This window comes from Onychostoma macrolepis, chromosome 15, assembly GCF_012432095.1.
Source record: "Onychostoma macrolepis isolate SWU-2019 chromosome 15, ASM1243209v1, whole genome shotgun sequence".
NCBI lineage: Eukaryota > Metazoa > Chordata > Actinopteri > Cypriniformes > Cyprinidae > Onychostoma > Onychostoma macrolepis.
This window is the reverse complement of record NC_081169.1, coordinates 20,342,496-20,370,047: the sequence shown is the minus strand read 5'-3', so window position 1 is coordinate 20,370,047 and position 27,552 is coordinate 20,342,496. Positions and strand designations below refer to the sequence as shown.

Here is a 27,552-nt window from a genome sequence, read left to right as displayed (position 1 = left end):
ACTTAAAGATATAAAATACAGTAACATTTTGTATTCATTATTTGTAAAAGCAGATCATTGACGATAGTTTCACGCAAACATGCACTTGTTTTCATTAGGCTAATATTGCTTCAGAATGTTGAAATTAATAAGATGACCTTACTTCTCTAATTTGCTAAATGTAATGGGTCACTGAAAACTCACATGCGGTAGCTTTTATTGAGGAACAAACACAAGGAATTGATACCTCTGCGTTATTTTTTTCCTCCTGAGGGCTGGTTTACACAGAACACGTTTTTCCACCCCACTGGGACACTTTATTGTTTTTCTAAATGCGCTAGACGGAAGGCATTGTTGCCAACTATTTTTCAGAGAAAGTTGCTAAAGGAAGGTCAACTTGTTGCTAAAAGTTGCTAAATGACGTTGTCAATGCGTAATCACGGCGCAAATTTGTGTCACAACATCAAATCTCAGAAAAAAAAAAAAAAATGTTAATTTAGATTTGTTTGTAAAATAATATGCATAATATAATACTAAAATATAAATAACTGTATTTTAAAATACATCGAATTATTGAACACTTACACAATTTAATTTAATTTTTTATTTTTTTATAGCTAGTAAACTAGTAATACAACACATTCTCAACAATTATGCTTTAAGCACTGTATTAGTAGTTAGTATGCTACACTCCAAGAAAGGTCTGTAAAAATAGGGCACAATCTACTATGTTAATATGAAAGAATTTTCCGTATTGGTTTTTTACCTGCATTTTAAATTACACATTGTGTTTTCGGGTTACAGGCTTACAATGGATAATGGATAATGTCCTGGAAAATTACTAGTAGCCTATCTTTTCCATTTTTCTTACAGCGTACTAACTGATCAACAATTGCAAGTACAAGCTACTACCAAATGTATCATAAATTAACAATTATTAAATTATTCAGTTATTATTATTATTAAACTGAAGAATTGCAAATAGCAGCTAACTCAATTCATGTGATTTGTGTACTGCTAGGCATCTTTGGTTTTCTTTTTGTGTAATTTGGATGGAAAATGTGTGTCTTTTTATTGTCTTCTAGGAGTCACTTATCAAAAGTTGCTAAAAGTTGCCAAATACATTTTAAAAATTGCTAAATTTGTTGCTAGGTGCTTTTGGAAGAAAAAGTTGCTAGGGTAGTCTGAAAAGTTGCTAAATTTAGCAGCAAAATTGCTAAGCTGGCAACACTGGTCACGGAAGTGTTTGCTCTTTGTGTTCGCGTCTCGCATTTTTTGCAGCGTTGTGTCAAAAAACATAAATGCTCCTAGAACACTGTAGATAGTTTTTTTTACTCTTTTGAAAATGATCTTGGCAGTTTTCAGTGGTACAGTGATGGATGAATGTTCCAGATGAGATAACCTTAAATAGACATGAAAGAATTCAATCTTAATTCATACTGATTATTGAAGTAATAGCCTATTGCAGCATGGTCGCAGAAATGTCCCTGAAATGTAATGTTTAGGTAACATTAAACATTCTTAACCCTTTAAAGCTCTATTTCGGGAATGTTCTCAGAACCAAAAACTAATATTTCTAAGAACCAGAACCAATCAATAAAAATAAATGTTAGGCCTAATTGAGATGAGGATATGAAGACTTTTTTTATTACTACATTCAAGACAGCTTGTTTGAGAGTTCTTTTTATGTAATCAATTTTATTTTTATTGTTGTTCTTGTGAATTTCAATGGTTTTGATACTGTTCCATTATTTTATGCCCTTTCAAATGGTACACCGTTTTTATTTAACCCTTTATTCACCTTTTTCCTCTAAGAGTGTATGATATCTGCTCTTATTCATGTTTGCATTTTAGTTGTCTGGCAGACAATAGCCTATGTCAAGGTTTCCAAGTTATATACGTAGATTTGTATATCTATGGGTATATCAAGCAGAAATATTGACTTCAACGCGGAAGTAAGTCTATGGGTGAGACTTCCGGTTCATTAGCCACTATAGGTAAATAACGAGGAGAATAACAACGTGCAATAAACAGTAAAACTGTTTGCACAGCTAAAAATAGCTGGACGTGGATGAGACCGGAAGCTAGACCCATAGAATTTACAAATGGCCGCGCCCATTTTTACGCCAAGAAAAAGGTGAATACTAGATATCCACCAATGATTGTGGCCTTCATGCATTTTTGGTCATTTTATCAGGCATCATGTTTTTCATTATCTCTGTCACGCCAACAGCCTACATGACTGTCTCTGGACTACTGTTATCTGCCTTTTACATTTGTTTGCATTTTAGCTGTCTGGGAGAAAATATTTCAAGGTAGATTCCAGTAATTTCCATATCTACCCAAAATAACCTATGGGTGGGCTTAAAATCACAGCAATATTTAGGCTACTCAGCATCATGCTTTCACATCTGTGGTGCTCCAGCCTTGGTCTTGAATACCCAGCTGAAGATTTGCATTTTTGACGGCAGAAAAACAAGAATTGGCAGAATGGCAAATAGTGAGCAACAGCTGGCAATTTATAAACCAGTAAGTGACATTTTTAATAATAGACTCTAGAATGAGGTTTCCGTGACTTATATATACATGTATATTAATATGCAGAAATGTTTATGGCATATTTAGACCTTTGGTTTGGGGTGCACTGGATTTTATTCAGCAACATTTAGTGTATCTTTTCAAAATAAGTTATTTTATTATTTTTTTATCTGCTGTCATTATCATCACTGATATTTTAAAACAGAAATGCATAAATATGCTTACTGTATATGCACATCTCAAACACAGACAACCGCGATAACATCAATCAAGGGAGGCTTGCAGGAAGGGAAGCGTGTTATCATAATTGGACGGATTTTGCCAGATGCTGACAGGTGAGAATTATTTTTCATGTTGCTCTTAAAGGACAAATTATTCTTAATGTCTGATTTAATGGAATGTTACCATTGCCATGGCTAGTTTTATGCACAGTTTTCATTCTGTGTTCTGCAGATTACATGTGAACCTTCAGTGCGGTTCTGATTCTAAGGCTGATGTTGCTCTGCACATAAACCCACGCTATGAGAAAGGCAGTGCACATGTAGTGTACAACACCTACCAGAACGGTACATGGGGCTCCGAACAGTCCACGCCTGACTCTCCTATCGTCAAAGACAAACTGTTCGCCATCGAGATCCTTGTCACCAAGGAGGCATACAAGGTATACACTCTTTGCAGAAGTTAAAAGTTAACCATTCATTTGGATGTATAATGCCATGCCAACATAAGGCTGTACTAGCAGAATGAGAACAATGATTGTTTTCTACTATTTTGCTGTCACTATAACAAATTCCTTGTATGTGTAAACATACCTGGCAATAAATCTCATTCTCATTCTCATTCATTCTCATTAAACAATGGCTCTCCATAGATAAGTGCCAATGGGAAACACTTAAAGGACTATGAACACCGTATTCCAATCACTCAAGTGAACACCATCTCAGTGGACCAAAACATCAAGCTGGAGTTCATTGGCTACCAGAATTCTGTCAGGAAAAAAATATATTACCACTGTTAAGCATATAATTCAATTTTTGGATAATGCAGTTTCATGAATCCTTTTACACTTTGGTCATTTTTCCTACAATCAGGTGCCACCAAACAAAAAAGAAGTGATCAATGGACTAAAGCCCGACAAAAACATTGTAATTTATGGAATTCCTAACCCTGACTGTAAAAGGTTAGAAAAAATCCTTTCTATCTTGCATAGACACATCATAAATATACATAAATGTATTTAACTAAACATTTTTCCGACAACTCTTCTGTTCCATTCTTTATTAGCATAGCGATCAATCTGCGCCACAGATATGGGGTTGCATTTCACTACCTATGCCGTTTTGAGGAGAATGCAGTTATCCGCAATACCAATGAAAATGGGATTTGGGGGCCAGAAGAAAAGACTGAAGGCATACCTTTTATACAAGGCCAATTCTTTCAGGTAGGCATACTAACATCTTGATGGTACCTACTTTTTCTGTTCACATGGACAGTGTATGACAGTTATAGATATTTGCATTGCTTCATGTTTGATACATATCTGAAGTACACTCTATACTGTTAAAGGGATAGTTCACCCAAATAGGAAAATTCATTTATTCTCCCTCATGTTGCTCCAAACCCATAATACTTTTGTTCATCTCTGCATGGTTAAATGGACAAAAATATGAAAATATTCAAATGCTTATGGGTATAGAATGACACGAGGGTGAGTAAACTATGACAGAATTTTCATTTTCAGGTGAACTAGATTTTTAAGAGTAGAAGTTTGTTTGTGACATGAGAACAAAAGCCTCGTCTTACTGTCAGTTTTGTATGTTTGATTCAGGTCAAAATCTCCTGCAAAGCAGAGCAGTACGATGTGTCAGTGAATGGCCAGCAAGCGCACACTTACAAGCATCGCTTTACTAAACTGGAAGAAATTGATGTTGTTGAAGTTTGTGGAGAGCTACAGTTGTTTTCTGTGGAAGCCAAGGATCCATAGGAAGTGCACATTTAAAACTTTCACTAACAAGTTCATATATCTTATGCTTAAAAATACATTTTCTGTTAATAGGTCTGATAAATTCAACTGGTCAAATATCTTCCACTGGTGATAACATTCATATATATATATAACGTTCTAACTACATATCTAATACTTCTGCAGTGTTTTGCACTTTGTTGAATATGGATCTACATATTGATTTAAATCAAGGTGGAGGTAGCATTTCATCACATGATCAATGGGAACTTTAATTATTGTCAAATCTAAGGTGCTGTAAGTGATTTTTACAGATGCAATTTAATGCGTAATTTAAAATACAGTTAAAACATTTGTAAAAAAATATATATATTTCAGTGCTGTTGACGTTAGCAAAACAGTTCAAATCTCTTACAGCATTTTGACATCTGCTCTTCTAATATAGTTGTGTTAAGAAAAAAACAAAATCATACTATTGGTAGGTTTTAATTAATTAACTGGTGTGGCCTGAGACTTAATAATATATTGTTCAATAGTCCGAATATTTCAAACGGTCGTGATGACATAAACGCCCTCTAGTGATCATAAATAGGTTAACTATAATAATAGGCTACTTCATTGTGCTTTCTATTGATGCTGTATTTTAGACTGATCTCATGGTGGTAGTAGAGGTAGTATTTATCTAATATTATTATATGAAAACACAAGATGATATATTAAAACATTTGTGGTTTTCATCTTATGACAGTTCAGCTTTTGATTCTTATTAAGTGGAGGTCATGTTTCAGGATTCCTTGCCTTAGAAGTCTCTGAGAACTTGACACGTTTTACTTCTGATGGTTTAATTCTTGATTTAACACCTAATTCTTCACTTTAATCCTTAAAGTCTTTTGCAGTTCATATCTTGTATTCTCAACCTGTTTTTCTGTGATCTTGCTGTCCCATTGAAGATTTCTTGTTGTACTTTAGCTATTTCTATAGTATTGAAAAACAATTATATAGCACTTAGAAAGGATTACATACTAAATTAATAGTTTGATGTGGTTTGGATTTGGCAAAAAGTAAAAAATATATATATATATTTTGCATGAATACATGTGTTGATGACCTTTGATGGCCACTTTCTGTCCTTCTCATTTTGCAATAATTCCTGCAGTTTTTCTCAGTTAACTCTTTTTGCATTCAAGATTTGAATCAATTCTTGCCATTTCAAAGAGGACAACCTTTTCAAGTATAAGACATACATCCATGAACACATATTGCTTTATTGTTTCTGTCATTATGAGTTGAAAATAATAGGCTATTACTTGTGTGTGGTACCATCTCCTGCAATCCACATCATTACACACAAGCACATTGATATTTTGGAGATTTGTGGAGATCTGCAGCTGACTTTAGTGCAGGCTTAACAGGGATCTGTGATGTTTAATTTTTAAGTTACTTTTAAAAGAAAGATAAGGGAAAGCATTGCAAATTGTTAAAAAGTACTATTACTTTGATGTACAGAAAAATGTATGACTGTAAACATGAACAGCACTTCTTACTATTGGTTTACTGTACAATTCTCTTTTGTATATGGTATTACAGTATGGTTGCCTTTTTCTATATAATCATCTCAAAACTCGCATCACTCTTGCTGCATGTTTAAACTAATAAACTTCTAACACAAATAAACAGCATATTATATCAAAATATTCCAACGAATCCTATTCCTTATATATCTGTCCAAAATGTCTCTAATTATGCCAAGTTTTCATTTATTCAAAATTGTGAAATTAATGGTGCTATTGATAATAGCAATGAAAACATTTTTGGTGCTTCCCAACCAGCCCAGATAAGCAGGTTTTTTGTTTTAGCAAACTTGAACTGTATTTGACATGTAGGCCTATATCTACCTAGGCTCTTTTGCAGCTTGATTTAACTTAGCCTATGTGCCTGCAAGAGAAGACAATTAGGGTTGGTTCATATAGGAAGCGTTTTTCCATTACATCGTGCCACATTTTCATTGTTTTTCAATGTAAACATGCTAGACGGACGTGTTTGCTCTTTGCGTTTTTTTTAATAGTCTCTAGAATATAGGTCGTTTTAAAATCGCTCTGTTTTTAGAATGCTTATTTTAACCCTGAGGATATTAGGAGCCTACCTACTGTATATGGCACTTTTGAAGGGGTCCCTCCCCAGTGACAATTTTTTGTCAAATTATCTCTGTTATCTGCTCTTATCCAGGTTTGCATTTTAGTTCTTTTGCAGACAGCACGTCCGGGTAATTTCCAGGCAGGTGTATCTGTCCAAATAGCACAAATATTCCACTGTATATATATCCACCAATGTTTGTGTCCCTCACACCTCATGCATTTTTGGTCATTTTATCAGGCATCATGTTCCACATTATCACTGTCACACCAACAGTAGCCTATGACTGTCTCTGGACTACTGTTATCTGCCTTTACTGTTGTTTTCATTTTAGCTGTCTGGCAGACAATATTTCAAGGTAGATTTCAATCATTTCCAGGTAGGTATCTTCCCATAATTGTGAATTAAATACGTATTAATATATGGGCGGGATTAAAATCTCAGCTATTTTTAAGCTACTCAACATCATGCTTTACCATCCTTGGTGCTCCAGCCTTGGTCTTGAATACCCAGCTGAAGATTTGCATTGAGACTGCTAAAGAATAAGAACCAACAGAACAGCAGGATGGCAATTTATAAACCAGTAAGTGATATTTTTAGACCTGTTTGACCTGTTTTTGAGGCATATTTAGACCTGTTTGAGGTATTCAACAGCATTTGGTGTATCTTGTCAAAATAATTTCTTTTATTATTTTATCTGCCAGATATTTATCATTATTATCATTGATATTTAAAACAGAAATGCATATGGTTACAATATGCGCATCTCCAATATAGACAATCTCAGTTACGTCAATCGAGGGAGGCTTGAAAGAAGGGAAGAGTGTTATCATAATTGGACGAATTTTGCCAGATGCCAGCAGGTCGTTATTATTTTTCATGTTGCTCTTAAAGGACAAATTAATAATCATGGTGTCTTATTTAATGGAATGTTACCATTGCTGTGGCTAGTTTTGTGCAGTTTTTATTCTGTGTTCTGCAGATTACATGTGAACCTTCAGTGCGGTTCTGATTCTGATTCTGATGTTGCTCTGCACATAAACCCATGCTATGAGAAAGGCAGTGCACATGTAGTGTACAACACCTACCAGAACGGTACATGGGGCTCCAAACAATCCACGCCTGACTCTCCTATCGTCAAAGACAAACTGTTCGCCATCGAGATCCTTGTCACCAAGGAGGCATACAAGGTATACACTCTTTGTAGAAGTTAAAAGTTAGCCATTTATTTGGATGTACAGAATGAGAACAATAATTGTTTTCTGCTATTTTGCTTATTATACAATGGCTCTCCATAGATAAGTGCCAATGGGAAGCATGTAATGGACTATGAACACCGTATTCCAATCACTCGAGTGAACACCATCTCAGTGGACCAAAACATCAAGCTGGAGTTCATTGGCTACCAGAATTCTCTGGTTAGAAAATAAACAACAACATATACTACCATTAAGCATATGATAACTGAACTGTCATTCATATTGTTGAGCCCTATATTTTCTATATTACACAATTTTATAAGAATCCTTTTACTCTAAACAGGTGGTCCCGTACAAAACCCTGATCAATGGCGGGCTACACCCTGGCAATAACATTCTTATTTATGGAGTTCCTAATACTGACTCTAAAAGGTCAGATAAAAACCTTACACATAAAAGAATACACTTTTTACATAAACATACATAATCACATTTACATACAATAAACTGGCATCCAAAAGGCCAAAATTATTATTTTTAAGCATTATAACCTTTTTTAAATTTATATTTTTTGTAAGTACCACAAATTATTGAATGGTATAGTATATCTTGGCTTCCATAAAATGTTAAGCAGTACAATTGTTTTTAACATTGATAATAACAATAATTAAAAAAAATGTTTCTTGATCCACAAATCAACATATTAAAATGATTTCTGAAGGATCATGCCACTAAGGTTTTAAAATGTATGCAAATACAAAATGGTTGTTTTAATGGCAATAATATTTTCATAATAGTACTGTTTTTATTGTATTTAAAAAATACATTGTATTTACTGTATGTAAAAAAAAAAACTGCCAATGTACAAACATACAGTTTCTGATAACATATCCACTTTTCTGGTCCATTCTTCATAAGGGTAGAGTTTAATCTGCGCCACAGGTATGGGATCGCATTTCACTACGTATCACATTTTGATGAGAATGTGGTTGTCTGCAATACTTCTGAGAATGGGAAATGGGGGGCAGAAGAAAGGAGTGGAGGTGTGCCTTTTATAAAAGGTCAACTATTTCAGGTAGGCATATACTCACATCCTTATGGTACCTACTTTTCTGTTGAAATGGATAGTGTATGACAGTAATAGGTTTTTACGTTTGATACAAATCTGAAGTGTCTACTTGATTCTGAAAATTCATTTGCTCACCCTCATGTTGCTCCAAACCCATCTCTGGAACAAAAAAACAAAAAAAAAAGAAAGAAAGAAAAAAGCCAGCATTGTTAAATGGACAAAATTAAAAAGAATATTAAATGAATATTGAAAAAATATCTCATTTATGTTGCAAAATGAGCAAAAGGCTTATGGGTTTGGAATGTCACAAGGACGAGAAAATGATGATATAATTTTCATTTTTATTCTGTGAACTGTCCCTTTAAGAGTTAGGAGTAGAAGTTTGTTTGTGACATGATCTTACTGTTTTGTGTGATTCAGGTCAAAATCTCCTGCAGTAGAGAGCATTATGCTGTGTTTGTGAATGGCCAGCAAGCACACACTTACAAGCATCGCTTTACTAAACTGGACGACATCGATGTCTTTGAAGTTTATGGACAGCTGCAGCTGATTTTTGTGCACGTCTAACAAGGATCCAGGTTCCACAAATAAATTAATATATGCTTAAAAATACACTTTCTGTTCATTGGTTTGCAAAATTCAACTGGGCAAATATCTTACGCTGATGATAACATATAGGCCTGGTTTCACAAACAGGGCTTAGACTAAGCCAGGATTAAATCTTAGTTCATTTATTGCATTTAATTAGCTTTTATAAATGTGCCTTAGGGAAAAAAAAACAAAAAAAACATTACTGGTGTGCCTCTTGAGACAAAACAATCACACTGACAAATTTGAAGATATGTCAGTGCAACTAGCTTTCAGTTAAAACAGCTCAAACATGCATTTTAGTCCAGGACTAAGCCTTGTCGAAACAGGGGGATAGACATATAACTTTCTAACTTTGCAATCTTTTGCACTTTGCTGAATATAGATCTACATTTAATTAATCAAAGTGGAAGTAACAGCATTTTCATCAGAAGATCAATGTTATCTTTAAATATTGTGAAATTTAAGGTGCTATAAGTAATGTTTACAGACAGAAGGCAAAGAACATTTGTGAAAATATTTAAATATTTTAGTGCTGTTGACATTAGCAAAATAGTTAAAAAGTCTCTTACAGCACTTTGACATCTTCCTTCAATATTGTTTTTAAAGACGGTGCCGTCATCTATAAAGATTATTTTCACTTCCATGCAATTAAAATAATATTTAAAATAATCTAAACAAGTTTGTGGCGTGATTTTTAAGGGCAATTTAAGAATTCATTTCTAATCAGTATCTGAACTAAGTTCCAATTTAATGCCAGTAAAAATATCTTTGAGGTAACAGGGACAATTTAGCAAGAAATGCAAAAAGATATTTTAAATTGTGCTATTCCTTCAAATTAAATGGTTATAATGAATTAATTGGTGGGGCTCGAGTCTTAAAAATAAATGCATTGTTCAATAGTCTGAACCTTTCAAACGCTCTTGGTGACACACACGCCCTCTAGTGATCATAAGTAGTTTAAATATAATAAACACTGCTTTCTGTAGAAGTTGTATTTAGTTTGATCTCATGGTGGCAGTAGTGGTATGCTTAATTTTCATTACTCTAACAGCTATCTAATATTATTATATGAAAACACAATAGGTGATATATTAAAACAAAATTATTTATTGCCTTCATTTCATTTCATGACAGATCAGCTTGTGATTCTTATTAAGTGGAGGTCATGTTTCAGGATTCTTGACCTTAACGAAGTCTCTGAGAACCTGACACCTTTTACTTCTTGAGACTCCAGGTAGTTTGCAGTTCTGGAAAAAGGTGGCACTGGAGAGTAAAGAGTTTCTGATGGTTTAATTCTTGATTTAGTCTACCACCTAAGTCTTTTGCAGTATTTTTCTCTGTTTTTCTGTGACCCTGCTGCCCCAATGAACATTTCTTAACCAATGGCCACACCTTAATTTTGCTTTTTTTTTCTTTTCTTTTTTTCTTGCTAGTATTGCATCCTTCTCATATGGGCATTTAATAATTTTTTACTTTCCAGCCCTTGTTAGCAATTATATATCACTTATTATCAATTACAGGGGCATCTCAATGAATTAGAATGTCGTGGAATGTCATTTATTTCAGTAATTCAACTCAAATTGTGAAACTCGTGTATTAAATAAATTCAATGCACACAGACTGAAGTAGTTTAAGTCTTTGGTTCTTTTAATTGTGATGATTTTGGCTCACATTTAACAAAAACCCACCAATTAGAATAGTAATTGTAATCAACCCAGGTCTAAGTCTCCCCTCCTCCAAGGCCAACTGTTCACCATCAAGATCCTTGTCACCACAGAGGCATATAAGGTATACTTTATTTAAAAGCCATTTATTTGACTGTAAAATTACCCAAAATGACATTCAGTCAAGCTCCAAACATGACTGGCAGGACTCCTCTTTTATTACTATGGCACGTCTTTTGCCAATTTACTGTTTTGTTTTGTTTTTTCTCCACAATTGCTAGGACACCTTTCTCAATTTGGTCACTTTAATTCTATTTATCAAACTCCATCTTGGCACAGCAGTAAATTTGACCTACAAAATGCATTAAAACTACAAAAACACTTCACACATACCTCAAATCTTCCATAAAACTGGCAAAAGCTGTCACTCAACAAACACACTTTGTCACTCATAAAATAACGCACTTAAACACTAACAGCAGGTATACAATAAGTCCATGTTTGGCTCTCAGCTGTTCAGTATTCACTGCAGTATATTATGTCCATGTTTACATTACAGTACAAAATTATTCCTCCGTTGTGCAGTTTGTATAGATGTAACTGAAAGACATGCATTACTTCTATATAATACAGTATTGTGCTACTGTAGAATTGTAGCAAATTTCTGTCTTATTCAGTTTTGTAATAGTTTTTATACAAAAAGAATGAATATACTCTGAAAGATGAATGCAATTCATGCCAAAGCTGAAAAACTATAACTTAAAAACTCATTTGCAAAAAAAAAAAAAAGAAAAAAGAAAAGAAAAAAACTGTTAACTTACTAGCCATAAATTACAGTCAAAAATCTTTATTTAGTCCACTACTGTTCTGTTTCTGAACTAGCTGAATGAAAATTGATTTCCAATATTTAGCTTATTATACAATGGCTTTCCTTAGATAGGTGCCAATGGGGAAGACTTAATGGTCTATAATCACCATATTCCATTCACTCAAATTATTTTTTTTTTGTAAATGTACAAATATATCATAAACAGTTTATGTTTATGATAACATATCCACTCTTCTGTTCCATTCTTCATTAGGATTGTGATTAATCTGCGCCACAGGTATGGGGTTGCATTTCACTACGTATGCCTTTTTGAGGAGAATGCAGTTGTTCGCAATACCTGGGAGAACGGGGCTTGGGGGTCAGAAGAAAGGTGTCAAGACATCCCTTTTAAAAACGGAGAGTTCTTTGAGGTAGGCATACTGACATGTATGCTTTTTCTGCTTAAATGGACAGTGTATGACAGTAATAGATTTTTGCACAGTTGAATGGACAAAAAATGATTAAATTATTTTCAAATTAGGTTTGAATGACACAAGGGTAAGTAAATGATGACAGAAATTTAATTTGAGTGAACTGTCTCTTTAAGATGTTTGTTTGTGACATCAGTGCAAGCATCTTACTGTCAGCTTTGAATGTGTGATTCAGATCAAAATCACCTGCAAGGCAGAGCAGTACGATGTGTCAGTGAATGGCCAGAAAACACACACTTACATGCATTGCTTTACTAAACTGGAGGACATCGATGTTATTGAAGTTTGTGGAGGTCTACAGTTGTTTTTTGTGGAAGCCAAGGATCCACAGGAAGTGCATATTTAAAACTTCCACAAATAAGTTAATATTTTATGCTTAAAAATACTTTTTTTGTTCATGGCTTTGAAATATTCAACTGTGAAATAGCTTCTGCTGGTGATAACATATACACATACTTTTCTTTTCTTTTCTGCCACTATGTTAACTATTGTGAAGTTTACAGGTGCTGCAAGTGATTGTTACACACGCAATGTCTTAGCTTCCAGACAGATATCACTAAAATAGGTGTCCTAAGAAATCACAACTATGTTTGCAATAGAATGCTACCACACACCTTTTATTACAGCACTATATAGTACATGTTCTGTATGCATAAAGTAACCTTTGTCAAACTGAGCAGTGACCTATACAACAGATAGTATTGTATGGAATGCTGTATCTCATAGTGCAGTGTATGCAACTGAACCTTTTAATATATTTCCAGCAAAAAAAAAAAATTTAAAATAAGATATGCTTGTCAGTATGATATATGAACAGTAAGTATCTGTTCATCATAGTAACATGTAGCTAATGTTTCAATGACTATTTTTAAAAAGTGTGTAGCTTCTGTTTCAGTGACTTTTTACAACATTTTTATTACCTGTGAAGTTAGAAAGCACCTTCTGTACCATCTGTTCCTCCTATATTGTTGGGTTAAAAGAGAAATGGTTGCTTGGCTGTCATGTTGTTTAATGATTATATTCACTTCCATGCAATTAAATAATTAAAATAACCACAAAAACATGTTCATGGTGTGATGTTTTAGGGCAAGTGAACAATATGATCATTTATTTCATAAATTAAGGAATATGGCTTTCTTATCAGAAATTGATCAGAGTTCCAATAAAAATTATTTTTTCAGCCAGATAAAATCTCTTTGGGGTGCAAGACATATTTCGCAGATAGAATTAGATAGAGAAATGCAGGACATTATATTAAAATCTTGTTACTCCTTAAAATAAATCATCTTTTTTACTGAATTTTTACTTAATTGGTGGGGCCTAAGTCTTAAAATAAATATAGCCTGTTCATGTATGATAAAACTTACGCCCTCTAGTGACTATAAGTAGGTTAACTAATACTGCTTTCTGTTGACGTTGTGTTTAGATTGATCTCAAGGTGGCAGTAGAGGTCTGTTTTACTTTCTCATTAAAGCCTTCTGCGGCCTTTCGTTGCTATCCGTCCAATATTACTACTATACTAAAGCACAATAAAGTTTCACTATTTTAGATAATTATTTCTGACTTCTATTTACACAATTAAACAAATTAATTTAGTTTAACAGTTACAACTGGTTTGTCAATTTTTGTTAAAGGAAAAAGTAATCCGATTCTTGAAAACGAATTTACATTTTTATGTGTTGCTCATATGAAATATTTCATGTTTTAATTTCTCTAAGATGATTTTATGGTTCATTGTAATTCTTAACGAAGAATACAACGAAGCTTTGTTTAATTATTTAAAGAAAAACAGATGATTATACTTTATTAGGATTTATATAGTTACACATTTTAATCAGAATGACCTCTGCTCTGTTATGTTTGAATAATGCACAAACCACAATAGAACTTTAATTTACTGAGTAGCCTACCATACACAATAGCACATTTCAAGATCTAAAAACATTTTTTTTTAATCAGTGCATAGAAAAGTAATTCAGTTTACCAGAAACACCAAAAACTCAGATAGCCTAGATAGATAGCCTAGATAGATAGATATTCCTGGTCCAGTTCTTCAATAGCATTTCTGCGCATGCGCAGCACCCAGACTGAAGCCAGGGAGAGAGAGGAGGATTCAAACTTCCGGTGGTGTGTCATGGCGGCGTGGTGGAGTATGCTTGAAGTGAAAAACTAAACCAAACCCCCCTCCTCCCTCCACCTCCTCCTCTGTTCTCCTCCTTGATTATTTTGCGGAGCGGTTAAGGGGGTATTTGGCGCATCCGGGGCGAATCAAGAGCAGGAATCGGGATCGCAAAAGTGATTGATAGGAGACATAGCGGCGCGCGCATCCGCCTGAGCATGGCGGCGCACAAGCCCGTGGAATGGGTCCAGGCCATCATTAATCGATTCGACGAACAGGTAAAGAAAACATCGGTGGGGAGATTTGACATTTCGAGGCCAAAAAAGCGGGCATGCAAACGATGCAAATGCACGCATACGCGTTGTTTATGTGGAAGATGCGAGGTTGGTGGCTTTGGGCTTTGCACTGGCCAAATACAATACGTGCATGTCTTGATTCAGGCCTGATGTGTTATATTTGGCAGCAAAAGTCAAATATTGGGCAGTGGGGTCGTGATTGATTTGATGAATGTTCAGCTGAGTCGCTCGCGCGCACTGGCTAAATATAAACAAAAGGAATCAGACTCCCTCCGTGCTTGTTGACATACAGAGTGATGAAATTGCATAGCTGGAGCAGCCTTACAGGCACCTAAGTTACAGTCCTGTGCATGCAACCATGTTTAAAAGATTTCAACAAAATAACCATGTCAGTTTATCAATGCGCTGTGCTTTTAGAAGTTTTCTGAAACTTTACGACGGTTTTGAATTCAAAATAACGCATCTTTTGAGCCTGAATGACAGCACAGGTTTCTGACAGGCGCCTGTCATTAGTAATTTTTAATGAATTTCATACGATTTTCTGTAGATGCTGTTTCTTAGAGCTTTAAGGGTACATTCAGTATTTGTTTGCAGATCAAAAAGTGTGACACCTGAGGAAATTAATAGCAGTTTTGAAGGATGCCATTTTAATGATGCACGCTATCATGGTCCTATCAGTACTCTGATATTTTAATTTACTATTGGAACAAATTATAGATAGCTAAACGTAAACACTAACATACTACTTGCACTATTAATAATAAGCCATACTAAATAGCTGGGCATTTATGAGCCTTATTAGTGTTTTAATGTGCATGCATCCCTTGGACCCTGCTCTCATAGCACAAAACGCAAATGTGTTTTGTCCCTGCCCTTGTGAAAAAGAAGTGTGCTTAGCTGTAATTAATGTGCACTTGTAGTGTACTTCAAGTCTTAAAAGTATATTTAAAAAAACTGTATATCTAATATAAATGATGTGGAAAATTTTAATGGAATCCTGATGGTTCTTAACACACGTGTACACGTTTAAAAAGTGAACTGTGAAATTAAAGGTTTCGCTTTAAAGTACATTTGAGATTGTTTTGGTAATCTTTTGTTGTGGTCAAAGGACACGCACTTAGATTTTTGTCTTGACTGACATACTAAAACGCATGTAAAGTACTAGATTTTGTCTAGTACTATCTAAATAAGGTCTTCTTGAAAGCACTCTTAAGTTTAACTAATGGCATTTAATATATATTTAAAGTATAATACATTTTCATTTGATTGCAAATAACGTGCAGTTAAGTGTCCGAAAACATTACATTAAATTAGCACATAAATATATTCTTTTAAAGTATATTATTTCTCGAATAAGTACTGTTTTAAAAAGTATACCAAGGTGTGCTTGTCAGTCTAAAGTTTAGAGGCTTTTCTAAGGGTTTAGCTTCTTGTGCTGCAGATTATAGGGGCTCATAACAGTTTAATGAAAGTGTGAAAAGGAGTTTAGGCTGTTTTATTGCTAAGCCAGTTTAGTGCTTTTTAGATCAGAATGCTTAAGGCACTTGTTTGGTGAAAGCATAATACATTGACAAAGTACACTACTTGCACTTGTATTGCTCTGTATGTTCTCATGACTTGAATGACAGCTGCTCACCACAATTGCAATTACAAGCAGATCATAAGTTGCAGAATTTCCTGAATGGAAACTACCGGATAACACTAGGATCGATTGTTTGAGCTGATCGCCAGTGATGTGTGGCTTTTCTTGCCTACAATAGGCAAGTTCTCAGTGGTGGTTATTGCCTTGTCAGCAGCTGTATGTATGCAGAGAGCACCTTGAAACAATGACCTCACAGATGCCATTGCATGGTCATGGAAAACTAATCTGTCCTCTCTCTGGGGAGAGTTCTGAGTCAGGAATGAGAGGTTGATGATACATTGTGTTTAGATGTCGGCTTAAGAGATTTTAAAGAGCGTTTGCATGTCTGAAGATTACGCTTGTTCTTATTTGGATGATCTTCGAACTTAAGATAAACTTTATTGGTGTTGTTGGGTGGTTTATGATCAGTTATTTTTGTTGTGAGAATCCTAAAAGGATAGCAAAAAAATCTAAATTCTGTCATAATTTACTCAACTCCATGTCATCCCAAACCTGTAAGACTTGAATGAAAGTCAATGGGGCCCAATGTTGTTTGGATTCCAATGTACTTCAGAATGTTTTCTTTTGTTTTCTACAGAAGAAAGTAAGTCATACAGGTTTAGAGCAACATGAGGTTGATAAATGATGAGAATATTTAGGGGAACTACCCTTTTAGCATTAGATTTGATCATATTATAGCAATATCCAGGAAAAGGCTAAGTGAATTTTTATTTATTTATTTTTTTTCTGAAGTTTTGGAATGACCCTTCTAACTGATGTGATGGGGTGGATGGTGGCCCATGAAAGTTTAATTAAACTGTAATCTTAAATAAAGTTGATTTACATGATAATATTTTTAATTGTCTTTGTGGTTTTGGTTAATATACCATCCATTCTCCATAGCACACATGAGTATGGCCGGTTCTGCCAAAGTGCACATAAGGGAAGTGATTGGTCCCTGACCTTTCTGGAATTTTAAACCATTCCTAGCAAACAAAGTGCTCACTGTCCATCGGCATCCTGCATTAAAATGGATATCAACAGGGCTGGGCTATGTGTTCTGTGAGAGTGCGTGCGATTTATGAGTGTACAGACAGTGTGTGTGCCGGTTCTTCTCCGGTCTTGAGACTTTCATTTCCAGCCACGCGCTTTTCTCTTAGGGCCACACAGTAGTTGGCCGGAAAGAAGGAGGGAATCTCAGGGTTTCTCAGAGTCTTTCTGACATGCCGACGCACTGGCCAGTGCAATTGTCAGGACACTTCAACCATGCAACCAGAAGTGACTTGGCTGCCTTGCACCACAAATATAGGTCTACTTACTTAGCTAAAGCAGATTATGAGCTAAGCATTGTTGAAATATCAGATTTAAAAAAAAAAAAGGTTTAATCTTTCTTAGGCTAATTTGACACATTTTTGAGTGATATTAAGTGTATGGCACAAGGAAAACTAAACTAACTATTCCCAGCTAGTTATTAAGTTGGCATCTTTGGTGGTCTGTTCTTGGACTTTGCGTGATTGTATTTAGTATAATCACTGTGTATTTGCAGTGTTTTTGTTGGTGTTTTGAAATTGACAAAATTGTGAATATATTGGTTAGTCTAGTAAATAGTCTTGCGTTTTAACTAAATTAGTTAAAAAAAAAAACAGTGCATTTTAATGAATTGATTTCAGTTGCTTCATCACTTACTTCATCAAATGTTTGGGGCTGAGTTTTAAATGTTTTTGAAAAAAATCTCTTATGCTCACCAAGGCTGGATTTATTTAATCAAAAATACAGTCAAAATGTAATATTGTGAAATAGACTAAATTTCAAAGGAATAATTAATCCAAAAAAAAAAACAAGATTTACTCACCTTCATGTTGATACTTATTTGATGCAATAATTTATATAAGGTAAATTATATATTTGTATAAATGTAAAAAAGCTAAAATTGTTATAAATTTACTAGAATGTTTGACACAATTTAAAATAACTATTTTAATAAATTTTAATATATAATTTATTCCTGTGATGGCAAAGCTGAATTTTCAGCAACATTACTCTAGTCTTTAGTGTCACATGATTCTAATATGCTGATTTCTTATTATCAGTGTTGAAAACAATTGAAAATGGATCCGTTTTATTCAGTTTAATGCATCGATCAATGCTTAATAAAAGTATTTAATAATATTTTTTTTACTGTCTTTAAACTTTTAAAGGATATTATTTATAGTCAGATGTTATTTGGAGATGTTTTGATGGAACTTTTTAAAAATGAATTTCAAACTTTTGTTTGCTTTTTTTCTTATTTCTTAATTGAATTGAAAGTACAGGAGAGATTGGAAATGATGGCGAGAAGTGGGGAGGACAGGATTGGGATATGTTACAAGTCTGACTTAAACTTATTTTGGCAAGTAAGCACCACAGCTCAATATATTAGAGCAGTTTGTTTGCAAGCTGTATAACTTCTTGAAGTCAAAGTTCTTTTGATCCAGAGAGGAGCCATAGTACTCGGAAACAGTGAAGACCAATTCCTCATCAGGGAACGCTTAGAGGGGGAGAGGCCTCCACCCCCTCACTCCACATACGCTTCATTAAGACGGCCAGGCCATGTGTGCTTTCAACACTCCCGCTGCACAGACTTTAACTGCTTGTGTGTGTTGGAGAGAACAAGAGCAGATGTGCTGGCCCGCAGGTGTGCAGCACAGGGAGGAAGTCTGGAGAGCTGGAGGCGCTTTGTTTTAACACCTAAAGTTTGAGCATTTAGACCCAGGATGGGTGGGTTGGTGCATTAAGTGCTTGGATGTTCTCTCAGGGGTGGGTGTGTCAAATTTAAGACTGTTCGACCTCTCGCTCTGCAGTCTGTGCGTCCCACATGTTGCAAGCTGTTCTCCACCCAATGCTCTCAATAAAGCCATAACACAGGCTTTGAAAGCTAGGGTGCAGGAACCCAGCGTTCACACCTGTTAACCAGACCCAAGAGTTCTTCCTCTGATACGACTGTAGATATAATGGTTATTTTTGTGCTTTGGGTTACTTTTTAATGACTAGTTTGCTATCACTATAATTTTTACTTTTATTTGATTATTATTTACTTAAAATTAATTGAAAGTATTTTTGAAAACAAATTGGTCAAGTTAAAAAAACAAAAAACACTACCATCCAAAATAGGGGTGTGCGATATAGTCTCGCGTAGACTTCAGACTGACGGCTGAAGGTCTGGGAACTTTGGCCGCTTTGAATGGCCAAGGCCCGCCCAAGAGGCCGTATGACTGACAGGTAAAGCAACCAATCACGTTTAGTTTTGTGCCGCGTCATGTTTAGGGGCGTGGAAATGTCGCCACAATAACAGACCTGTGTGTAAAACTCTCAGACATATTTTAAAGATTCTATACCGCGAACTTTACATTTTTCACATACTTTTGAAGCTCCAGCGTTTAGTTGATCCTGATAAGCGCTCGCCGTTACCGTTGTAAACACGACGGCTTTCTTCTTTCGTGAGGGGGTTTGACGCCACGGTATTTTTGTTTCCAGGCGGAACGTTAAAAAACGCCCCACACACGTCTTCCGGTAATCCTGTGTAATTCAACCAATCCGATGGCGACTTCCTGAAGTGTTTCCAGATAAGTGTGCCATATGCATCAGACGGTTAACCAGCGTTCTGTGGGCGTGATGTTTGAGGCTGAGACTGTGTGCGATATGACTATTTTTGATCAAGGACAATAAAAAATTTTCCACGATCTGCTTTTGAAGAAAAATCGTAGTATCGTGCTACAGCGAACATTCTATCAGTTTCAGTTCTGGCACCTGCGTCTCAATATAACTTACTGTACAACACCATATGCATTCACTTCGGTGTTAACTCAGCGGTAGAGTTAAGGCCCCGATATACTTCAAACGAAGTTCATTTTCGTTCTTTATTTGGGGGCAAAAAGAAGTTCAAAAAGGCTGAGCGACGGTATGCTATTTTCAAACATTCCAACACCCCCGCGCTGCTGGAGGCGGGGCGTAGATTAATGTAAACATGTGTTGCGACGCTTGCGCGTATGCCCTAAACGCAACAACGATGCAGTGATGGTGTATCTACGTCTTTTATTAAACTGGATAAATTATTACATGTTTTTATATTTTATATGGTTTCATGATTTGATAAAAACAAAGGTTTATTATTGTATGTTCTTTTGCCATTTAATTTATTGTATACCTTTTAAATTTGCTTATTGAAAGAGCAACAACATTAGCAGCAGCAGTATGGTGTAACATTTATTTGAAACGCATGTATTTGGTACTTGATACCTTATATCTTAACTCTTTATTTTCTTTCTTTTCATGGCTTTGGAAAACTTGCATCTGATGTTTCTCTACATCACTTTTTGCATAACTCCGGGTCATCGACACCAAGCTTCGTTGCAATTTCTTTCTAGGAATTAAATGCTTTCTGTGAATCTTTAAAGTCTCTCCGCGAGCGATAGTACAGGTGCGGATATATTTGTGGCAGCTCAGCTATTCGACATTGGTTATGTCTAAAAGGAAAGTAAACAGTTGAGAGAAAACCAGATGTGTGCAGGTCTTAAAGGGACAGTACTGAACATGCTGCCGACTGTCATTAAAGGGGTAGTTCACTCTAAAATTTAATTTGTCATTATTTACTCACTCACGTTGTCCCAAACCTTGATTAATTTCTTTCTTGTGCTGAAAACAAAAGAGGATATTTTAAAGTATGTGGGTAACTAATAGGGCTGTGAACGAATTCGATTATCCTGCGCATCTTGTCAGTAAAGCCGGTTCAGTAATTGACAGTGATTGTGGCGTTCATAATCGCAGACGAAGCGCCTTTGATAATGAACGCTATATTGCCTAGCTTGTCAGTGAACTACAGCTCTGTGTAGTAATTGCCGCTCCATCTGAAAGCAGGTGATGGCGATTAACTGCTAATCAAGAAACCGGCTTTACTGACTAGATACGCATGATAATCGAATTCGATTAATTGCACAGCCCTAGTAACTAAACAGTTGCTGTTTGGTTACCCACATTCTTTAAAATAACATTTATGTTCTTCAGAAGAAGGAAACTCCATTCAGGTTTAAAACAACTTGATAGTGAGTAAATGATGGTATAAAAATAAAACACTATGACAGAACTGACAGACAGATGACAGAATTTTCATTTTTGGGTTAACTATTTCTTTAATTTTAATAAAACAACAAGAAAAATCACTCGCTACTCTTGACTGAAAAACTTTAATGCAGTTACTTTAATCGGAATCAAACTATATAGTGTGTTATTTTTAGATTTGTTCATTTAATTTCTTGACTGCTCCTGCTAAATACACCTACTGTACCATAAAACAAAGCACTGTTTGTTTTATTTGTATGTGTATTTGTAATGTGTATCTTTGTTCTTATTTTTGAATAAAGATAAAATAATGACGACAGATTTTTATCTTCACCCACTTAGACCTAAATATCAGCCATTCTTTTTGTATATTTTGTTACCTTGAAAGGCTTTGTCTTTATAGGGAAATTAGTTTGGCTGTAATGCTCAGACAACTTGCAAAATAGTAAAACCAACATGACAATGAATCGTGCTAAAATCGTGAATAGTTATATATTTGAAAAAAATCGTGGTATGATATTTTTGCCATATCGCCCACCCCTAATCCAAAAGTTTGGGGTTGGTAAGATACATTTTAATGAAATGAGTGCCTTTATTCAGCAAGGACTAGGGATGTAACGATAAACCGCAAGCCGGTTGAAAATCGATTCATATATGTGACGATACAAATCGGTTAAGATGCTAAACAAATCGCGATTCAATTAGGCGTAGGAGTTTATATGAATGTATGTCTGAGGGGAACTTACTGTCTTTAGAAAAGTTTAGATGGTATTTTTTCTTTTCATCTTACCTCTGTATAATGCATATTAAAGTTCATAAGTGCAGCGCTGCTTTGTTTACAGCAGAAACCAAGGAAACGCTTAAAGCGTCACCTGCTGGCAGAGAGTGAATCTGCGTCTCATTCAGCTCATCTGCTGTTTCATTTCATGCAGATATTTTTTATGTATACAGTAGTTTCACAAAACTGAAGCCAGACCATTCTGTTTTTGCTTCAAATTTCAAAAATATACAAATCTAATTTAGATTAAAAAACTACTCATGTTGCATGTATGTAGCATCTTTGTTTGGATCATGATTAAAATGCAGTGGTTGCCTCTAATTTTAAATGGAAAGAGCTCAGACAAAGCCTTATTTTGTTTATATGAAGACATTTCTTTTATTTGTTACTTATTTATTTGATTTGGAGCTTGTTTTAAAATTTCAATTTAGTTTTATTATTTACATTTACATTATATTTACATTGTTATTTAGCAGAGGCTTTTATCCAAAGCGACTTACAAATGAGGAGAATAGAAGCAATCAAGTGCTATATTAGTATAATATTACAGTGTTATATTTCAGTTTCACAAAGAAACATGCTACATTTTCTCCAAGCAATAATAAAAGGACACTCTTAATTTATAATTTGTCTTAAATCTCATTTTGTAAAAATAAAAAAATCATGAATCGAATCGTGAACTCAAAATCGTGGATCGAATCATGAGCTGAGTGAATCGTTACATCCCTAGCAAGGACACATTAAGCATCAATCGAACACAAAGTAGTGACAGTAAAGACATTTATAATGTCACAAAAGATTTGTATTTCAAATAAATGCTGTTCTTTTAAACTCTCTATTCAAAGTATCCAGGAACAAAAAATGAATTATGGTTTTCAAAAAAGTAATAAATAGCACAACTGTTTTCAACATTATATACAAAGGAATGTTTCTTGAGTAGCAAATCAGCATATTAGAATGATTTCTGAAGGATCATGGGACACTGAAGACCGGTATAGTAAATAAATTAATTAAAATTTTAAATACATTAAAAGAGAAAACGGTTACACAATATTACTTTGTTACTATTTTGACATCTGATTAAAAAAAACATGAAAAAAATGTCCCCAAACATTGCGGTAATGTGTGTATCTTAAATTTATTAACCTGCACTCTTGAAAGATTTCATTGCATCCTTTGCAGAGTATGGTGGTTTCAATTACTTTGTTTTTCTCTCGACCCCTCTCTTTCTCTGTCTGTCTTTGACTCACAGCTTCCAATTAAAACAGGACAGCAGAGCACCCACACCAAAGTGAGTACAGAGCACAATAAAGAATGTTTGATCAACATCTCCAAGTACAAATTTGCCCTTGTCATCAATGGTCTGACCAACATACTCAAAAATGTGAACAACATGGTAAGTCCTTGTCTATAACATTCAAGTTTCCCCATCTTGATAACTGAATTTTGAAATTCCGGTTACTCTGAGTGAACTGCCTTGGCATTGCACAGATAAAAACAAGATTGCAGATAAATGTTTATTTAATTCAATTCTGAAAATAAGTAAAGCATGAGAAACGTGAACCATTTTACTAAATGTTTGCTTGTGTTGTGTTTTTATGCTTAGAGTGTTAAACTGTTAGCTTAGGAACATGATCATGTCAAGCTCTATTGCAATCAATTGAGAGAAGTGTCTTCTAGTCTTGTTAATGTCACATTTCTGTATGTCTTTTGTTCATAGCGGATCTTTGGCGAAGCTGCCGAGAAGAACCTCTACCTCTCCCAGCTGATTATCCTTGACACACTGGAGAAGTGTCTGGCAGGGGTGAGCAGCTCATCGAACTTTGTCCGACCTGTTGCTTGTTTTGACTGTCTTACGTCCTGCCTTTTAACAGCTTTGTTCCTTGCTGTGGTTTCACCTTTGTTGCTGAACGCAATGCAGAATTGCTTTACAATCACAAGTGTTTCATTATTGCCTACCCACACCCTGACCTAAACGATTACATATATTTTATTATAGATTTTTATAGATATTAAAAGTAATTTTTAGAAGAAAATCTAAATGGTTTGGACTAAAAAAAATGGTTTGGACATTTTTTTTTCTGATGTGATCTTGACCAATATTAGTCTGTTTCTCTTACTATGCTAGACTGTAGAAATAAATTGAATGTGGTGAAACTGGAACTACTACATAGCAGCATGGTTATAGAAAATGAACCAACACCTATCAAACAAACAGAATAAAGTTTTTAACCATGCCATGGTATAATAGAAACTAGCTGTACACTACCGTTCAAAGGTTTGGGATCAGTTTAAATTCAAAAGTCACATTAACAGCATTTATAATGTTAGATAAAAGACTTCTATTTCAAGTAAATGTTGTTCTATTGAAGTTTTTAATTATTAAAGTATCCTAAAATAAAAATCACATTTTGTACAGTTTCTACACCGTTTCTAATATTTCTTGAGCAGAAAATCAGCATATTAGAATGATTTCTGAAGGATCATGTGACACTGAAGACTGGAGTAATGATGCTGAAAATTTACATTTTGCCATCACAAAAATAAAATATATTAAAATAGAATTTTAATATTAAAAAATAGAAAAGTTCTTTAAAATAATAATATTTAACAATATTAAAGTTTTCTTTGAAAAACATGAAAAAAATCTTTGAAAACATGAAAAAAAACATGAAAAAAATCTCAAAGTTTTGAACAGTAGCGTGAAATGACTGTAACATGAGTTTGAATGACTTTATAGGGGCATTATAGGGACAGAGATATTTTTCTGGTCTCAAAAAGTAGAAACTGTCCAGAAATGTTTTTTTATTGCTCATGGACTCGTGAAGTCTTAGACACAGAGCCCTGGTAAAACAATTAAATCTTTAGCTTTTACTCCCAGACAGAGGACTCTGAACTGGCCCTGTCAGGAGATTATTACATTTGCAGGTGTTTCCTCGTCTTAAGATTGTCTGGATTTTCCTGTATAGATTATTAATTTTCCCTTGCCCAGATGCTACACAGCTGTTCACTGTCCTGTTTTGTTTTTGCAAAATTCTTTTTGTCATTTCCTTTTATGTAATTGAGATGGAGAGGTATACGTACAGTATTCTTCCATGCTGTTCAGGATTTGATTTGTTCCCTGAAAATTGAAGACCTTCAAGACAACTAAACACTTTATTCATTATCTAGCTTCGGCAGTCATGAATTTTTTTCCTGTAGTATAAAACTTCCCCTCTACCATTTGTTACACATTTAGGGCTTTTAGCTTGACCCAGTATGTGTGCGGTACATTGATCCACTAATGTGTTTGTTTGGTGCTATGTCATTGGATTTCATTTCTGTTCTTTTCCCCCTTTCCTGCATGCTGCTGATCCTGAAGCGCTTTCTACTCACTGTAGTTTTAGTCTGGTTTTCAGTAGATGTTATTAAACTTTACACTTATAGTTTAGTACAGCACACAGTAAAAAAAAAAAAAAAAGACAATAGTAATAACAAAGTATACTGTGTATTTGTGTGCATCATCAGCAACCCAAGGACTGCCTGAGGCTGGACGAGGCCATGTTAGTAAAACAGTTGCTGCCTGAAATCTGTCACTTCCTGCACTCGTACCGTGAGGGCCAGCAGCACGCTGCTCAGCTGCGCAGTTCCGCCTCTGCTGTGCTCTTTTCTCTGAGCTGCAACAACTTCAATGCCGTCTTCAGTCGTATCTCCACCAGGTACCTCTCTAACATACTGGGGGTTCTACTGGGCTCTGTTCTAGGACCTCTTTCATTGTGTGAATCAGCCCCCCAATTACCCCATAGTAACTAATAAAAATAGCTTATTTTAAACATTGTAAGCCAACTGTACAAGTGTTTGTAATTTGTATAAATGCTGGGCTGTTTTGCTTGGTTGTCTACAAATTGAACAGTTAAAGGCAAATTATTGACTTTTAATGTAATGTCTTCTCATAGGTTGCAAGAGCTCACAGTTTGTACAGAGGACACAGTGGATGTCCATGACATTGAGCTCATCCAGTATATCAACGTAGACTGCTCCAAGTTAAAGAGACTCCTACAAGGTAAAGCATGCTCTATTGTATAGATATTTCATTGCCTCAATATTCAAAAAGTTCATTGTTGAGGATGAATTTTATGGGTAGTCTAAAGCTGCATAGTTAAAATCAGAATCAAAATATGGCACAGTGCAAGTATTAAACCACAAATTAATGCAAATAAATATATAGTGTTTCAATAATTTATAATAAATTAATTTATTAAACATATGGTGTGGAATTACTTGATGACTTCCTGCATCTTCCCTTTAGAAACAGTACTTAAATTCAAATCTTTGAAAAAGCCGGCTCAGCTCGCAGTAATCAGCAGTTTGGAAAAGGTATGTGCATTTTAAGTAATACTATAGATTAGGAGACTTTTTTTCTAGCTTTAATAATTGTCATCTTATTAAAGGTTATAGGAGTAAATTTTTTTAATATGTTTGTGTCAGGCTTTCTGGAACTGGGTTGAACACTACCCTGATGAGTTCACTATGCTCTATCAGAGACCCCAGGCTGACATGGCCGGTGAGTGAGACAATAATTCATATCAAAACTGACTTATTTACTAGACTGCTTTTTGATGTGTGACAATTAAACTGTGTGTTTCTGTGTATATAGACTGTGCAGAAAAACTGTTCGACTTGGTGGACAGTTTTGCAGAGAGTGCAAAGAGAAAGGCTGCTGTGTGGCCACTACAGATCATCCTCCTCATCCTCTGTCCAGAGATCACTCAAAGCATCACCAAAGAAGTAGGGGGGGAGGAGAAAGCTAACAAGGTCAGAGGTCACACAGTGAATTGAACTTCTATTCCGGCATCTTTTATTTACTTCTCCTGTTGTGCGATTTGACTATTTTTGATCGTGGACAATAAAAATGTCTCCACGATCTGCTTTTGAAGAAATATTGTAGTATCGTGCTACAGCGCACATTCTATCAGTTACAGTTCTGGCACCTCAGTCATATACTGTACAACGCCACATGCATTCACATCAGTGTTAACTCTGCGGTAGGGTTACTCTCACAGGATTTACTCTCTCATTATTTGCATGTGCTTTTAAATGTTTCATTCACGCTAAAGCCTGTTAATCACTCATTGCTCTTGACTGAAGAACTTTAATACAGTTGCTTTAGGAATCAGTCTATATAGAGTTTTATTTTTATATTTGTTCATTCAATTTCTTGAATGCTCCT

At 35.0% G+C, this 27,552-nt stretch overlaps 3 protein-coding genes across 13 annotated transcripts in view; all 3 read left to right on the top strand.

Moving 5' to 3' along the window:
- The first annotated feature begins 2,392 nt into the window (after nucleotides 1-2,392).
- On the top strand, nucleotides 2,393-6,149 carry LOC131520606 (galectin-9-like). Its single transcript, XM_058744967.1, has 7 exons — nucleotides 2,393-2,508; nucleotides 2,767-2,852; nucleotides 2,971-3,178; nucleotides 3,389-3,505; nucleotides 3,609-3,697; nucleotides 3,802-3,958; nucleotides 4,346-6,149. Exons 1-7 carry the CDS (start codon nucleotides 2,470-2,472, stop codon nucleotides 4,499-4,501), a joined length of 852 nt encoding a protein of 283 aa, XP_058600950.1. The 5' UTR covers nucleotides 2,393-2,469; the 3' UTR covers nucleotides 4,502-6,149.
- Nucleotides 6,150-7,102: 953 nt separating this feature from the next.
- On the top strand, nucleotides 7,103-9,448 carry LOC131520697 (galectin-9-like). The gene is made up of 7 exons (XM_058745127.1): nucleotides 7,103-7,196; nucleotides 7,391-7,476; nucleotides 7,596-7,803; nucleotides 7,912-8,031; nucleotides 8,156-8,244; nucleotides 8,731-8,887; nucleotides 9,302-9,448. The coding sequence occupies exons 1-7, from the start codon at nucleotides 7,179-7,181 to the stop codon at nucleotides 9,446-9,448; spliced, it is 825 nt and encodes a 274-aa protein (XP_058601110.1). The 5' UTR covers nucleotides 7,103-7,178.
- Nucleotides 9,449-14,547: 5,099 nt separating this feature from the next.
- The window catches only part of nf1a (neurofibromin 1a), a 70,170-nt gene continuing 57,165 nt past the window's right edge, over nucleotides 14,548-27,552 (top strand). For all 11 annotated transcript variants that reach the window (XR_009266086.1, XM_058744865.1, XM_058744859.1 and 8 more), the window contains exons 1-8: nucleotides 14,548-14,832; nucleotides 23,596-23,739; nucleotides 24,064-24,147; nucleotides 25,851-26,041; nucleotides 26,279-26,385; nucleotides 26,632-26,699; nucleotides 26,811-26,886; nucleotides 26,980-27,137. Coding sequence is in view for 10 of the 11 variants with exons in the window: in XM_058744865.1 (XP_058600848.1) it covers nucleotides 14,773-14,832; nucleotides 23,596-23,739; nucleotides 24,064-24,147; nucleotides 25,851-26,041; nucleotides 26,279-26,385; nucleotides 26,632-26,699; nucleotides 26,811-26,886; nucleotides 26,980-27,137 (888 nt within the window). In the remaining variant the exon portion in view is untranslated. The remainder of the gene's footprint in view (nucleotides 14,833-23,595; nucleotides 23,740-24,063; nucleotides 24,148-25,850; nucleotides 26,042-26,278; nucleotides 26,386-26,631; nucleotides 26,700-26,810; nucleotides 26,887-26,979; nucleotides 27,138-27,552) is intronic.

Excerpts from the sequence above, each read along its gene's own strand:
- LOC131520606 (XM_058744967.1), top strand. The coding sequence starts at position 2,470 with ATGGCAAATAGTGAGCAACAGCTGGCAATTTATAAACCA. Across the intron at positions 2,853-2,970 it reads ATTTTGCCAGATGCTGACAG|ATTACATGTGAACCTTCAGT; the intron begins GTGAGAATTATT and ends TGTGTTCTGCAG. Across the intron at positions 3,698-3,801 it reads CCTAACCCTGACTGTAAAAG|CATAGCGATCAATCTGCGCC; the intron begins GTTAGAAAAAAT and ends ATTCTTTATTAG.
- LOC131520697 (XM_058745127.1), top strand. Across the intron at positions 7,477-7,595 it reads ATTTTGCCAGATGCCAGCAG|ATTACATGTGAACCTTCAGT; the intron begins GTCGTTATTATT and ends TGTGTTCTGCAG. Across the intron at positions 8,245-8,730 it reads CCTAATACTGACTCTAAAAG|GGTAGAGTTTAATCTGCGCC; the intron begins GTCAGATAAAAA and ends ATTCTTCATAAG.